Here is a 16,292-nt window from a genome sequence, read left to right as displayed (position 1 = left end):
CAAAATAGATTTCTTGAGGATACCCTCTACAGTTTTTCTGGGGACTCAAGTAAGGCTGACCGGTTTATAGTTTTCTGGATTGTCCTTCTTTCCTTTTTTAAAGATGGGCATTACATCTGCCTTTTTCCGGTTATCCGGGACCTCTCACTATCTCCACCAGTTTTCAAAGATAATAGCCACAGGTTCTGCAATAACATCTGCCAGTTCCCTCAGTACCCTTGGATGCATTAAATCTGGACCCATAGATTTGTGTGCATCTAGCTTTTCTAAATAGCTCTTAACCTGTTCTTTCCCCATAGAAGGCTACCCACCTCCTTACTATACTGCATTGCATAGTGCCAAAGTCGGGGAGCTGACATTGTCTGTGAAGACTGAGGCAAAAAAGCATTGAGTAAGAACATAAGAACATAAGAATGGCCATACTGGGTCAGACCAAAGGTCCATCGAGCCCAGCATCCCATCTGCCGACGGTGGCCAATGCCAGGTGCCCCAGAGAAGGAGAACAGAAGACAATGATCAAGTGATTTATCTCCTGCCATCCATCTCCTGCCCTTGTTATGAAGGCTGGGGCACCATACTTTATCCCTGGCTAATAGCCATTTATGGACCTAACCTGCAAAAATTTATCAAGCTCTTTTTTAAACCCTAATAGAGTCCTGGCCTTCACAGCCTCCTCGGGCAAGGAGTTCCACAGGTTGACTGTGCGCTGTGTGAAGAAAAATTTCCTTTTATTAGTTTTGAACCTACTACCCATCAATTTCATTTGGTGTCCCCTAGTTCTTGTATTATGGGAAAAGGTAAATAATTTTTCTATATTCACTTTCTCCACACCATTCATGATTTTATATACCTCTATCATATCGCCCCTCAATCGCCTTTTTTCCAAACTGAAAAGTCCCAGTCTCTCTAGCCTCTCCCCATATGGGACCCTTTCCAAGCCCCTAATCATCTTAGTCGCCCTTTTCTGAACCTTTTCTAATGCCAATATATCTTTTTTGAGGTGAGGAGACCACGTCTGCACGCAGTACTCGAGATGTGGGCGTACCATAGTTTTATATAGGGGAAGTATGATCTCTTTTGTCTTATTATCGATCCCTTTTTTAATAATTCCTAACATCCTATTTGCCTTACTAATTGCCGCTGCACACTGCATGGATGTCTTCAGAGAACTATCCACTATAACTCCAAGATCCCTTTCCTGATCTGTCGTAGCTAAATTTGACCCCATCATGTAGTACGTGTAATTTGGGTTATTTTTTCCAACATGCATTACCTTACACTTACCCACATTAAATTTCATTTGCTATTTTGCTGCCCAATCACTCAGTTTGCTGAGATCTTTTTGTAGTTCTTCACAATCCCTTTTGCTTTTGACTGTCCTGAACAACTTGGTGTCATCTGCAAACTTTGCCACCTCACTGCTTACACCATTTTCTAGATCATTGATGAACAAGTTGAACAGGATCGGTCCCAGGACTGACCCCTGGGGAACACCACTAGTTACCCTCCTCCGTTGTGAAAATTTACCATTTATTCCCACCCTTTGTTTTCTGTCTTTTAACCAATTCCCGATCCATGAAAGGACCTTTCCTCCTATCCCATGACCACCTAATTTACATAAAAGCCTTTGGTGTGGGACCGTGTCAAAGGCCTTCTGGAAATCTAGGTATATGATGTCCACTGGGTGCCCCTTGTCTGCATGTTTATTAACCCCTTCAAAGAGTACTTCAGCCTTTCCCGTATTATCTGTCAACAGGTTACCCTTCTCATCCAATAACAGCCTCACACCCTACCTGATAACTCTCTTATTGTTAACACGCTTGTAGAAACTCTTCTTGTTGCCCTTCACATTCCTTGCTAGCTGCAGTTCCAATCGTCCTGTCGCTTTTCTGATTACTCCCCAACATCCTTCAGCCATATCTATATACTTTTCCTTAGTCATCTATCCAAGTTTCCACTTCTTATACACATCCTTTTTGAGTTTAAGCTGACCAAGGATTTCCCTGGTAAACCAAGCTGGTTGCCTACCATATTTGCTTTTTTTACTGCATATTGGGGTGGTTTGTTCCTGTGCCTTCAATAAGACTTCTTTAACATAATGCCAGTTCTTCTGAACTCCTTTCCCCTTCATATCAGCTTCCGAGGGGATCCTGCCCATCAGTTCTCTCAGGGAGTCGAAGTCTGCTCTTCCGAAACCAAGGGCAGTCCAAGTGAGGGAATGTTTGGAGTGATGGCTAGAAAGGGGCACCTGGGAAGAGGCCATGAAAGCCCTGCATGGTGAGCCTATTCAGGAGGGGGAGGGGCACATGTCGAGGTGCTCAAGCTGTGTATCTCATGGGTTGCATCAAATGCCTTAACAACAATGTGGATGAAACCAGACAGTTACTATTTCTTCCCATGAACTCACACAGAAAAGCCAGCCAACAGGAAGTTTTGAAGTGTTGTTTTTAAGGATGCAAAATCCTTTTACAGAATTGTTTTAAAAGCGCACTTTTGCTGTATCTCTTGCTTCTGACACGCCCATGACATGGTTATATTTTTTAGAGTAGAAGAATTTTTTCCAGTAGTTTGGTGTGCTTTATGAGTTTATCGTGAACACTTGACTGGTGTAATTTTATGTTTGCAAACCAATATCTTTTGACAGTCTACAATTATTTGGTTAATCTCTTTAGATCAGTTGCTCACTGTTCCCCATATTTGGCTGGACTGCTCCTTCCTGTTAGACAAACATCAAATTCTACTAAGGACAACAATATGTCTTGAATAAATGTTTTGTAGCTGTTAAAAATGCTTTGATTAAAAGAAAAAAACAGGACATCAACGGTGACCCAAAACAGACTTCTTGGAACATCAAATAGAAAATACCATGCAGATGAAATTAAGATGTATGGCCGCTGTTGTTATAATCGTATAGGTCAGGGGTTGACAACCAAAATATCAAGAAGAGGCATTTTTTCCTACTTGGTAAAAAACTCAATAATTCGAGAGTCACAATGCATATGAATATGAAACAGTCCTTAATAAGTAACCTCAAACCATACCTTTTGTAACCCCTATTTTAAAAACAGCACCCACACAATGATTTGTAATGCCATACATGTTTACTGCAGGACGTTCGCAAACTTTTTACATATTCCATTTCTGCACATTTTATGTGTGTGTTTGTACTACTGTCTTCCTGACTTTCACTCCCAAACCTTCTCTCTCTCTGGAGAATGCTGGGGAGAGTTATCCAACGTTTTGAGGTAACGTATCATTTGCTATTTAAATATGAGTTGTTCATTGTTGAGCTTTTAGACAATTTTATTTTATTTTATCGAAAATAATCAGGAGGGCTTTTTTTTTTTTTTTAAACTTTGCAATGATAGTGTTGGGAGCCACAAAGAAGTCCGTAAGGAGCCACAGGTTGCAGACCCCTGGTATAGGTCAAAGAAGTCCACGTGCTCAGTGAATGACCGACTTCATTAGTATTAAATGTAATTAAAATATGTTTATGAAAATAGTATGCCCAATACAAAAAGGGGAACTTTCTCCAGCAGGTTGACTGATTTTGAACTACTTTTTAATGCTTAACGATTTCCTCATTCAATATTGATTCCATGTGAAATCAGGTGATAAACATTAAGAACTACAAATTTAAATGTTACTATTTTTTATTATTGTAAATTCTCCACAAATAGTGCTGACTTTTTTTTTCAAACTTACAGGAACATGACCTTTATATTTCCTGTAAAATATAATTCAGTCAGGTGCTACTCTCAAATTCCCAAATATAGACCAGCCAGCCTTCTGTTTCTGTTAAATGTGTGCTTTCAGCCAGTTCATCATATCCCTTCTTGCTTCTTCAATGTAAGGTTTATCCCAAGGTTTCATATCTTCTGGCTTTAACTCTGCAAAACCATGAACTTGTCCAGGATAAACTTTGATTCTATATTCAACTTGACAGTACTGTTTCAGATTCTTCTCTAGTAAGATGATCTGCAAAACAGAACATCCTTCTATTACTCTGATTTTAATTTTTGTTTGTCAGCTCCCAAATTGTCTATTGTTCTGCTTTCTGGGAAATGTGGACAGTGTCTTCTCTACTTATCTAACACCCAATCCAGATTCAATTACCCAAACTCTTTTCACAGGCTCATATGTAATAAGAATACTCACCTTTAGAATATGACTCTGCAACAGATATGTCAATTTCCTCTCATATCCTTGAAAGACCTTAGTATATTAAGTTTTAGTATCTGTGGGGTCCATTCTACCAAATACAAAGTTTATTATTGTGAGTCAGGTTTATACGGCTGGAATGGGAGCAGGCAGTCTGCAAGCAACACCTCCATTATTGGTGCTCACTGTGCAGAGCTAAATATGTGCTCCAGTTCTGCTGGCAGTGCCAGGGGAAAGAGCAAGCCCTTTCCTTGACAAACAGGGGTCTAAGTGGAGAGGAAGTGGACCTGGACTTGTTACACTAACTCACACCCAGACAGCAGGGCTGCTCAAAGCTTCCAGTCAGCCGGAACACACATACAAAATCTGTATATGCACTCCTCCTGCAACTCCCCTCCCCCGTCACCTACAGCCACCCGTCCCAAGCCTCTTCCAGCACAGGCTGACCCACCCACTCCCAACATGGCTTCAACGGGGAGAGTGGGAACCCTCCCTGGCACCCATTGGGGAAGTTACCTGAGGGTACACCTACACTTAGGGGAAGATCGATGCACTGGCGGTCAGTATTCTGGGCCTCAGTTCAGCAGGCATAGTGGGGCCATGCTAAATGGCACTGTCATGGTGCCGCCATCGACTCCAGTGCTCCTGGCAGTTGCAAGGAGTAAGGGAAGTCAACAGGAGAGTTTTTTCCGTCAACCTCCCACTGTGTGGACAGTGGCAAGCATTGATTTTAGATAAGTCGACTCCAGCTATGCAATTCTCGTAGCTGGATTTGCATATCTGAAATCAGTTTTACCTGCTATTGTAAACCTGGCCTGAGAGAGTAAGTGCTGCAAGCTGCAGCTTGGGTGGTTTGGTTTGTTCTCTCCCTTCCTCCTTGACCCTGGCTGGGCTGGCTGCAGTGCTCCCTCCTTAAACCCAGCGGGCTGGCTGCAGGTAAGGTCATATCAAATGTGCCCCCTGTCAGCACATCACCCTGGGCTACAGCCCCGGTCAAAGGCTGGCAGCACACACTACCTCAGAACAAGTTAGTGTGCTCAACACAAAACGTAGCTGCAGCAGTGCTAGGAGTGGGAAGGGCTAGCTGCCCTGCGTACAGTCCTGCCTGAGACCCACCGGCTGTTCCCATAGTGACAGCTACAGTCTGCTTTTAGTGCACGAGCTTGATCAGTGTGGAAACCATCTTGTATATCCCCCTTTTAGCCTTAAAAAGGCTAGCTCAGAAGCCATTTCACATCCCTTACTTCTGCACGCGTACAAGAGCCTGTACTTCCCTTGACCTATTTGGGAATGGCAAGGAGGATGAGCGCTACGGAATGTGTTAATGAACTGTTTGGAGTTGGGAATCCAGCTCCTTTGTACCTGTTCTTCCTTGCTGATAACGGTTTCTCTTTGAAAAGTGATTTACGATTCTCTAACTAATTGCCTCTGACACTGGGCTTGTTTGTGTAAGGGTATAAAATACCAGAGTTAGCTGCATCAAGCAGCCTTGCTGGACCTGGTTTTACTGGTGTCCAGTTTGGCTCATCTGTTGTCTTATTGAATTCAATAAAGCTGAATGTTAGCCGTCTAAACACTGAGAAGTCTTGTGCTTCAACAAGCGCTAATGTGGGTATGTCTCCTCGAGCAGGGAATCATATCTGCAGCAGGAGGTGTGGCTGTACCCACAGCTACCCAGGCATGGGCAAGATGTGGAGGTGAATTTCATCTTTAACTTTAGTTCTGAGATGCCTGTGCAGTATCATCTGTGAAGGTGAGTATGTAAGCAGGCAGGACTGTGAAGGAGTTCTGCCATTTGCGCTACCCATCCACCCACTAAAATAAAAAACAACCCCATGTTAAAGTTAAAGGTTGCAAAACCAACAGCTCAGAAATTAGGGTTCCCACTGCTATCTTAATTCAGCCTTTTTGTGCATACACATCATGATACAACCTCCAACTATATTAGCATGACCCATGGCTTATTCAGTAAACAAAATAACTGTGCTCTGGGGAAAAATCAGGGCTGGGTAGTGAATGAACCAGTTGTTTAATTCGTTGCAGAATTTGGAAGGTCTGTTGGAAAGAACAGAAAGGAGGGTCTCAAAATAGTATGTGTTGGTGTAATTAAAAATGTACTGTAATTCCTATGCAAAAATGGTCTGAATTAAGGTTGTATGACAAACTGTAAATTTCCTTCACTTTGCAGTCACAGTAGTCTTTTCATGTAGTTTGTTTTGTTTTTTTTAAGTGTAAATAGGGAACCATCTAGGGTTTGCCACCTCACTCAGTGCAGGACAGAGAGTTGCACTGCTGACTCGGCTACCCCGAGACGTGCTTTCAGCATGTTCCGCATGATGGAAGCTCTTTGGTGACTTTTTGTTCTTTCTTTTTTTAAGAATGTAGGAATTTCTATAAAGAAACTAAATTTCAAAAGCACTTGTAATAAAAGCACCTCAACGTAAAAATAAAGGTAGTATGGCCTGTGCAACCTTAGTTGTTCCCTCTTGTGTGTCTGCACTACAATGCTGTCTTTTTCTATGTAATTACATATTTTCCAAAGAGCCCAAGCCTCACTCATTTTGCAGGGTGGAAGCCAGCACTTTATAGTGAATGAAACTGGGGAAGAATACTGGGTCCTTCACCTTAGAAATTGGGCAGTGTGTAGTAAATGAAGGAGTTGTTCAATCAGTGCATAGGTTGAGACATAGGTCCACACATTTAACTAATGCCTATTAAAATAAATATAGGTTGGCTTCTTCCTTCGCTAAGCAATATCCCTGCTTCTGGGAGAATATTTGCTGAACAAAAATAATGTACTGCTTATATAATTAAACAGTCTGTGCGAAATCCAGGCCCCAATGAAGTCAATACCAATGCTTGAAGGGATTTGATCCTGTAACCTAGTGAATGCAGATAAGGTTGTCAGCGTTCTTCATACAACCTTAATTTTGGCACTTCCTGTCATGTAAGTGTTTCATTTACAGCTTCAAAGTTCTCTTAATGCAGTATTTGTATAGCATTTAGATTTTTTTTATGTACAAGAACATCTGAGAAGAATAGGTCTTCTAAACATTGTTCCCAAAGGCCTGCAGCTCATTCACTCCAGCTCATCCTGTCCAGTATTCCCACTCCCCAGGAAAAATCTGGGAAAACAACTGTCTTACAGAGTGTCGGGATGGATACCCAAATCCAGCCTCTTGCAAATCCAGGGGAGAAACAAATTTCAGAGACAGAGAACCCTCTTGGAGGCCTTGGTTCAGGAAAGCACATGTGTTTAGAAGCTCTCTTGAATGGAGATGGACTCCTGAACTGGGACTTCAGACTGCCCTGCTGCCAGTCCTCCCTCGATTATGGATTATTCCTTTAGGATAAACTATGCGAGCAGTGCTGTACCACCACTGTCACTGGACAGGCAGCGGGATTTATGTTCAGACAGGTGAACAGGTGATCTGCCCACAATCAGTTCTGAGGTGGGGCTGAGAACTGAACCTCTGTGTCCGGTAGAGAGGCCAGCAGAAATGCCAGGCTACTGGGCAAGGGGAGGGAGAATGGGCTTTGTGGTCCTGGATGGGGCGGGGCCTTGGGCAGAAGGGGCAGGGCTGGGCAGGCAGCTATCAGCATCTCCGAGACCATGCCACACCCCCAATACACTGGGGCTCCAGCTGCCACCACTGCCGCAGTAACAGCGGGGTGGACAGGAGCCTTGGGTCCTTTTGAATTGCCAGCCCCTGGAGCAGAAGCCTCCTTGGCCTCCCCCCTCCCCGGCCACCTCAGAATAGCCAAGTTTATAGTTTGTATCCTGGCATCTCTCTGGATACATTCAGCCTTGCTTGCCATGATATAAGGGGGCTGATCCTTGGTCCCACCATGTTTCTCTTCAGTCTCTCTGAAAGTGGTTTATCTGTAAGCTCCAGGACAAGATAAAATATAGGTGAAAACATCTACTGCTCTGCTCTCCTACTGCCCCATGGGTTTCCTGGCAGGCCTACACAGATTATACTCAATAGCTAGAATTCTGCCTGGTAAGATAAAAGCATGAGAGGGAAGGAAAAAAAAAACCTTTTTGAGAGAAACACTTACTTGATCATATGAGATGGTGTGGTCTTTTTCCCCAAAAATGAAAAATGTTGGGTTCAGCAAATTGTATCTGTCATCAGAGTCCCTGATTATTCCTATAAAACATTTTGAGAGTTTAAATCAAATGACACATCTTTCAAGTTGTGAATTTAAACAAGAAACCTCTGTTGGCTTCAGCAACATTTATTTTTCATTATAAAAATATTCTGTCACAAATGCCATGTACACACGTAGATTAGCTTTAAAATCTCACAGAGAAAGTGTGTAAAAATGCTCAGAGAACCTCAGGAGGCTCAGTTAGCCTCAAGCCAACCCAGCAGGCAAAACATTGCATATTCCACTTAACGGTCCTTGCAAGATATACTGAGTGTCAACAAAGGTGGGTTCTTGGGACCAGTGAAGGCAGCAGACTTTAGAGTCAGCAGCCCCTGTACACATCCGAAAAATGGGGATGGAGCATAAAGAGAAAGATGACATGTAAGAGACGGGATCCAAGTTAAATAGGGCTTTACAAATCAGCAAATCGTGGCAATTGTATCTACCTGGTTTCTGGGGTTGGTTCCGACTGTGGTGTGCCAATGAGTGAGAAGCACCACTAAGCAGGTAAGAGTTGCATTCTGCAGTCACTGAAATTGAATGGTCCTCAGACGGACATTCAGCATATTACAGCAATCTAAACTGGCAGTGGCAAAGGCATGCATAAATGTGGCTAGGTTCATATCCAAAAGGAAACACTGTAGCTTCGTTGCCAAGCCAATATGAAGGAAAGCATTGGTTGCTACTGTATTAAGGAACCAACATAACTTCTACACTGTGAAATTCCCTAAAAGCCTGTGGATGTAGCCCCCTCGGGATAGACAACAGAAGTCCTCTCTGATATCATCTGTGCCCAGTATCCTGCCTAACCATCAGAAATGCTAAAATGTCCCTACAAACTATGTTCAGATGGGCATTCAGCACATGAACAATGGATTTCCTCCCTCTTTCAGACCCTTTTTATATCCCAAGTTGTTCGCTTGTGCTCTGGGATGTATGTATTATGCCATGGCAACAGAGAGAGCAGAGAACCCTGCTGCAGCACAGAGCCAGTCACATGGAATCAGGAAAGGCTTGTTTCTCAGGGCTAGTCTTTATTACAGGCTATATCTGTGTCACTGTGTGCCAGTTTAGCAGTACGTTGATGGGAGAGCACTCCCCCACTGACATAGCATGGTGTAGACACTATTTTAAGTCAAAATAAGCCACGCTCATTTAAGTTACATAACTTATGTAACTTAATTAGTGTAACTTAGAAAAATTCACAGCATTAGTGTAGATCAGGTTTTAGTATATTTCACAGATTAGTACAAATTTTCTTCTGATGAAGAACAAAAGATTTTGAGAAAAAGAAAGATGGTAATTTTCAAAGTAGTTGTAGAGCCAGTGATGACATTTCAATGAAAAATAAATATGAGATTTTCTGTTTTGTGAACATCTAAAATATGACCTGTCCCATTAGTGGGACCATATTGAATTACATTGCTGAAATAAACAGTTATATTTAAATATACAGGTCACCTAGAAGTTGAATACTTATAGAAATCAATATAGAACAACATCACAAATACTCCATACAATCAAGTGAGTCTGCTCAAATTTACGTGCATTCTTCACTACCATAAAGGGACACCCCAGTCTTTAATTCAGGATTTTTCAGCATCAGGTGATGTACAGCCATTCCACCCCAGGAGAACCCAACGATGCCGATCTTCTTTGCACCATATTGTTCCTTTAGATACTTCAAGACAGTATCAGCTTCCCTAAGACATATAAACAAAAGTGAACTAAGAAATTTATAGTAAAATTGTTATCTGAAAATCTAGAAAGAAAACACAAAAGTACATAAAATTGTTGCTTAAAATTATTCCAACTCCAGATTAGGCACTGCTATTCATAAATATGGAGTAACCATGGCCCTAATTCAGAAAAGTATCACTGTACAGGACAGCAATTAAGCATATGGTTAAAGTGAAACATTTGCTTCAGCAGAAGTACAATGCATTAATCACGTGCTGAAAGGAACAAGAAAGAAAAAGACATGCAAGCAAGTGTAAATGTGTGCAAACAGAATACCGTTTTACATCACTGGTTGTCAGTCAGGGATCTGAGCTTCATCAGATTCCTGCTGAAGTGGGTCTTACCCATGAAAGCTCATTCCCTCACAAACAAAATGGTTAGTCTTTAAGGTGCTACAGGTCTGCTTGTTTTGTTTTGCGAAGATACAGACGAACACTGCTACCCCTCTGGGACTATTTACCATCTGTCTCCAGATGAGAGTGTTGGGCAGCATGGTGCAGGTGTATATTGTTCACAGTTCTTTTTTTGCATAATCTTCCCCCACTGTTACTCCTGAGACCCACTTCAGAGAAGAGTGAGGCATTTATCACCAAGCGGCAAAAGTTGCAGCTCCACATGTGACAGAGCAAATCCCAGCAGTGCATTTGCCAGGCAAGCACAAGCCACATCCCTTACAATCCTAACAGCACAGCAGACTCTTTGTCCTGCCTGTAGTGTCATTCAGACAGATGGTTGAGATCTGTATGTCTGTCCATAACAAAGATGTGCCTCCCTACATCACTTTCCTTAAGCACAGTAAGGAGACCAGATGAACCTCCCCACAAGAACCCTACTGTGACACAAGACCTCTCCAGAAGCAGACTCTGGCTACTCTTGAAAAGGACATGGCCATTGCAAAGGAAGAAACAGGGAGGAAGTAGCTGGCAGACATATAAATATAAGACTTTCCACCAAGCGGAAGACCCTTTACTTCAGCCATGGCGTCCCTGGGCCCCGCTGGGCAACTGCAAATCCAGTCCCACAGTGTCCAGCCAAACATAGACTTGTATCTTGCCATTTGGCACCAAACCCTACAGAATAAAATCTATCTGGAAGCACCACCAGGCAGGGCTCCAGGAGGGAGACACAGAGAACTGAAACCTTTTTCCCATCCCATTCTATTGAATCAAATGAGCAGAAAACTACCGTTCCCATCAATCCCCTCTCATGCTACGTACTCTTCTTGCAGTCCATCAGGAAGAAGGGACAGAAATGCCCTGGCTCAGGAGGAGACTTAATACTTCTGAGGAAGCCGTGATGATAGTTTCTGTCAACAAAGAAGCTGTATAGACAATCTGGGGGGCCCTTCTGTTGACAGAGAGGTCGTCCATGACACGGGCCAGCTGGACCTGGGAGGTGCCCTCTCCATCATGATTAAAGTTCTACGCTCTGTGCCTCCAGCTGCTTTTAAAGGTGCAGGGCACCGTGGAAGCCCCGTGCCAGGAAGTTGAGAGCCTGAGAACAGGCCAGCAACATGCCCTCTGCACCCACACCCTCACAGCAATGCTGCAGCACCTCCCTAGGCCATGGCAGTGAGCCAGCAGCCCTGTGACACCCCAGGGCCATCAAGGAAGCTGCTGGAGAGGGGCCAGGAGCCACCCCAAACCACAAAGAAAAGGGCTCCATCCTGGACCGAGCCCAAGATCTGGGACCTCATCAGCCTCTGGGCTGATGAGGAGCAGATCAGAGACCCCGCAGCCATGGGCAGAATGCTCCTGGCTACGCCCACCTGGCCAGCAGCCTCAGGGACCATGGCCACACTACCCAGACCATGGAGAAGGTCCGGGCCAAGGTGAAAGAGCTTCAGCAAGGCCATGCCAGGGCCTGGAACGTGGCCCAGGTATCGAGGGCAGCTCCTGCAAGCTGCCCCTATTACAAGGAGCTGCACAGCCATCTGCAAACCAAGGACAGCTCCCCAAATCAACTCCCTGGGCACTGCATCAGAGGCTGTCCCATCGTGAGCCAGAGCCACAGCTGGAGGGGGACCAGCCTGGGACCATGCTGGAGCCGGAGCTGACGCTGGACTTGGAGTCCACAGACGGCACCCTGGTGATCGCCCTGAGCTCAGCCTCGTCGAGCCAGGCCATGTCGTCCAGGGTGTCACTGGACTTCTTTGGGGGACGGTCCAGTAAGAACCCCACATGATGCACACCCCAGAGCCGGGTGGCAGTGCCTGCCCCTACCAGGGCTGTGAACAGGCCACCCACATGAGCCCTCGCTGGACCCCAGATGCTCCCCCAAGAAGTGCACCCCTGGCATGCAGGCATGCCCACAGGTGACAGCGTCTGTCCTCCATGGACAGCGTCAGGGGCCACACACATGGGGAGCATGGGGAGGGTCAGGCTGCATCTGGCTCACCTGCAACCTATGCTAGGACCCCTCTGTGGCTGGACTCCGCCTCCGGGCCACTAGCCCATCGGGTGGGGGCATGGGGAGGGCACAGTGATCAGCCCAGTCCCTGAGACACCCCAAGGCCCTGTACGGCAGGACCCGCTGTTCAGGGGGCACAGGCAGGCCCTCCTGGGACAACCCGTCCCACAGCCCTGGGGGGGTGGGGGCTGCTGTTCGTGGGGGCGGATGGGGCCTTGGGAGCTGTGCTGCAGGAAGGACTCCCTGTCTTACCCTCTCTCCTTACAGCTGCACTGTCCGAGAGCCGGGCCAGCCCCACCACACTGCCAGGGCCAGCCAGCCCCATCCTGGTCCTGGAGCTGGCCAGCCCAGGAGTGGTGTCACACCGGGATGGCACCTCCTCACCACTCAGGCAGCCCCACAGCCCCCGGTGCCAAATGAACTGCAGGAGCAGCAGCTGAGGAGGACTGGGAGTGATGACAGGAGCAGGCGCTGGCCTCGGACCAGTGGTTGGCCAGAATCGACCACCTCCTCGCCATCTGGGAGGCCGGGGTGGCGCAAGCATCCATGCCTGTGGCCCCCCTTTCCCCTGCCACCATTGCTCCCCCTCCCACCCCTGCCCTTCCTGACCCTGTGCTCTAGGTGGTGCTGCAGGCCCTGCAGTGGGCAATGGCCATGGCCTGCCCCCCTGCCCCTCCAGGCCTCCCCACCTACCCCCTACTCCCCCCCACTGAGCCCGACCCCACCTTGGCCACGCCCACACCTCTCCAGGCTCCCAGCCCCAACGGGGACCCCCCAACCCATGGCAGGAGGCGATCCTGCAGCCGATGCTGCTAGGGTCCTGCTTCCGCGTAGGCTCATGGCCCTCCACTCTCTCCCTGGATTAATGTCCCAAGCTCCCCCAACACTGTACATATGTAAATAGTTTGCAGTGTGAAGAAGGCTTATTTGAGTTACATTCATCTACAGTTCAGTGAAAGTTCCGTTCTCACCAGCCCCACATCCCTCTCAACTGGGGATGAGCTGGGGGGGCTTAGGGGGAAAAGGCAGGAGGGTGGGGGCAGAGTAGGGCTGCAGACCTGATGCCCCCATGGGAGGTGCCCTGGAGTGGCTTCTCTCCTGGTGATGTCCTGTCATCTGAGAGTGTGGGGAAGCCAGTTGCAGAGCTCCATGAAAGTCTCCTTGCCCATCTAGGAATTCTGGAGCCACTGCTGGTTGTCCCATTGCCCCATGACCAGCTGGTCCCACCAGTTGGAGCTGGTGGGGAACCTCCAGACCTGCCTGAGCACCCGAGGGGGCAAGGGCAGGCGGGGCACTGTGGCACCATGAGTGTGCTCCTTGGCCAGCTGGCAGGAAGATGGCTGGCACAATCACTGGCAGTGCCTGCAGTCACTGTTCGACAGTCCAGGGTGAGCCTGGGGCTACTCTGGTATGATTGTAGTCAGGAAAGATCTGGGTCTCTCACAGATGGCTGGGGAGCCCTGCAACAGCTTTGCTTTCCCTCAAGGAGGCAGGCAAGCCTCAGCACGGCCAGGGAACGTGGACCAGGAGGTGGGGGGGCTTTTAAGGGTGTGCCAGGCTGGTGGTCCTGCAAGGGCTTGCCATCCATGCGACCCTGTCTGATGGGGTTCTGGGGTGTGTTCTGTTGAAAAAGTGGCTGGAGCATGTGGCTGTTTTCTGTCGACAGAGCGTTTCAACAGAGTTTGTCAACACTGACCAAGCCATGAGGAAGAACATGGTGCAGCAGCTCTCCTGCCTTAGTATGCCCAGGGATGGCCTAGCTCTTCAACCATTAACTCCTGTTGTGTTTGTCTCCCACACAGGTTGAAGAACTGGGTCTTACCTACAAAAGCTCATTACCTAAGAAATTTGTTAATCTTTAAGAAACTACAGGACTGCTTGTTATTTGTGAAGCTACAGGCTAGTACGGCTACCCTCTGAGACTATGTCTGCTCTGTAATCTGGAGAAGTGATTGCAACACCGTAGGTAGATAGATCAAAGCAAGCTTGAATAACAGTAGTAGTGAAACCAATATGGAAGGGGACTATTTTGAATATATACCCCGGGTCCAGGACAGGCAGGGCCAGCTGGTGCAGCCACCTGTGTTGCAACAGATTCGCTGCTGTTATTACCCAAGCTAGCTTTGATCTATCTACATCTGGGCTAGGCCATGCAGATGCCTAAAGGCATGTAAGTGCTCTTTAATTGCTACATTAAGTCCATATATTTATGTTTAGGCATGTTTAGAAGCTTTGAAAGTGCCAGCATAAATATACATCTTACCTGTCCACTTTTGTTGGATCTCGATCTTTTAACCAGTCACTAAACTTAGCCCAGTGATCAGCAGATGTCCAAGGCTTTTTCCCCACAAAAAAGTCTGGGCAGGTGGCTCTGTATGAAAAATAAAAGTGAGTCAACTTTTAGGTCAAGGCAATAGAAAGAGGGAAAATCTATGTACATCTGAATAGTCATTCATCCCTTTTTTGCCCCATAATGGCCACCCTTATGGTTAGTGTCATTATCACCTCTCAATCATAATGCTATTCCAGTCATCAGAAAATTACTTTGTAAAATTCAGTAAGACCAAATATCTTTCTCAGACCAGAAGAAGAGGTCCATGGAAGAAAAAAGCTTGTCCCTTTTTGTCAACAAAAGTTGGTTCATAAAAAGTAATACCTCATCCACTTTGTCTCTCTGTCAGAAAAATAGTGTTTCCATAGAAAAATAAACAGATGCGTTGTCACCTTATGTTTAAAAACAGATCCAAAGGCCTGTGCATTTAAAAGAACTTTTCATCTCTATGCTTTTTTTCTCCCGCATGCTAGATCTTTGCAAGTGCAAACTAAAAGAAATATTGTCATTTTGTCTAGATGCAAAGAAGTTTTGTTGTAAAGAAAACGTTTACAACCTAACGTGAATATACGTTTCTTGTTAGTATTTCTAATGAAATTTTAGTTAAAACCATTTTTTTCTTTTAATCATCTACACTGCTTGACACTTAAACAGAGCAACCTTTTGATTGTGCATTTGCTAATACACTTTGCCTTGACATTTCTCAGAACTCTGCTTGGGTCACCGCCATGTTCTAAGAATCTTGACAGCCTGAAGAGAGAGAACCTATTTTACAACTGGATCGGTCAAGGAGGTATCACTTTTATGTGTCCTTTGTTCTAAGCCAAGTAATTCAGACTGAAATGACGTGATTTCTCATTGTATTTGGAAAACTCAATTTGGAAATCTGAATTTGGTGAACCCAAGAACATTTCTTTGGGAAGAAATCATGAAGACAATACTTACATGTATCCCTCAGATGCTATTAGATCAACTATGTATCTAATGTCTGGGAATTGCCATCCGAGTATGTCATGAACCACAACCACAGCTTTGTCTGTGTCAGAAGATGGTTTGCAAACATATGCCTTCATGTGCCCCACTTGCTCTTCATGTCCAAGGTCCACATAATTAGTTCTTTTTCCGATATCATATAGGAAAGGTGGAACAGCTGAAGCCATTTAAAAAGCTAAAGTAACATAGAAATAAATAAAAAAATTAGCATAAAATTAAGTACAAATTGGATTTGCAGAAAATACTGTCTTGAATGATGTTACAACATCTATGAGTAGCTTTAGTATATTCTGTCTGAAAGGGAAAATTAAAACTTAATGCTAGTGTTCTGAAGTGAGAAACCTTTTGAACAGGTGCCAGCCAGTCTTGTCAGCAACCTGCAAATGAAGAAAGAAAGCTTTTTTTAAAGCAAAGTTATCAAATGACCTGTACATCTTAAATATTAAAGGGCCTATTTCTAATATCATGCCTTTTTAACCTTATGCGACAGTACTAAGTTCAA

General features: G+C 45.4%; 1 protein-coding gene across 1 annotated transcript in view; it reads right to left on the bottom strand.

Annotated features, from left to right (window-relative positions):
* Positions 1 to 3,798: 3,798 nt before the first annotated feature.
* LOC142008696 (carboxymethylenebutenolidase homolog) overlaps positions 3,799 to 16,292 on the bottom strand; it is a 34,569-nt gene continuing 22,075 nt past the window's right edge. The window contains exons 2-7 of the mRNA XM_074985962.1: positions 16,133 to 16,167; positions 15,743 to 15,965; positions 14,729 to 14,836; positions 9,877 to 10,019; positions 8,224 to 8,315; positions 3,799 to 3,978 (exon numbers count right to left, since the gene is read on the bottom strand). Coding sequence (XP_074842063.1) covers positions 3,799 to 3,978; positions 8,224 to 8,315; positions 9,877 to 10,019; positions 14,729 to 14,836; positions 15,743 to 15,957 — 738 coding nt within the window. The 5' untranslated portion in view covers positions 15,958 to 15,965; positions 16,133 to 16,167. The remainder of the gene's footprint in view (positions 3,979 to 8,223; positions 8,316 to 9,876; positions 10,020 to 14,728; positions 14,837 to 15,742; positions 15,966 to 16,132; positions 16,168 to 16,292) is intronic.

Source organism: Carettochelys insculpta, chromosome 2 (assembly GCF_033958435.1).
Source record: "Carettochelys insculpta isolate YL-2023 chromosome 2, ASM3395843v1, whole genome shotgun sequence".
Lineage (NCBI taxonomy): Eukaryota > Metazoa > Chordata > Testudines > Carettochelyidae > Carettochelys > Carettochelys insculpta.
This window is presented reverse-complemented; position numbering and strand designations above follow the sequence as displayed.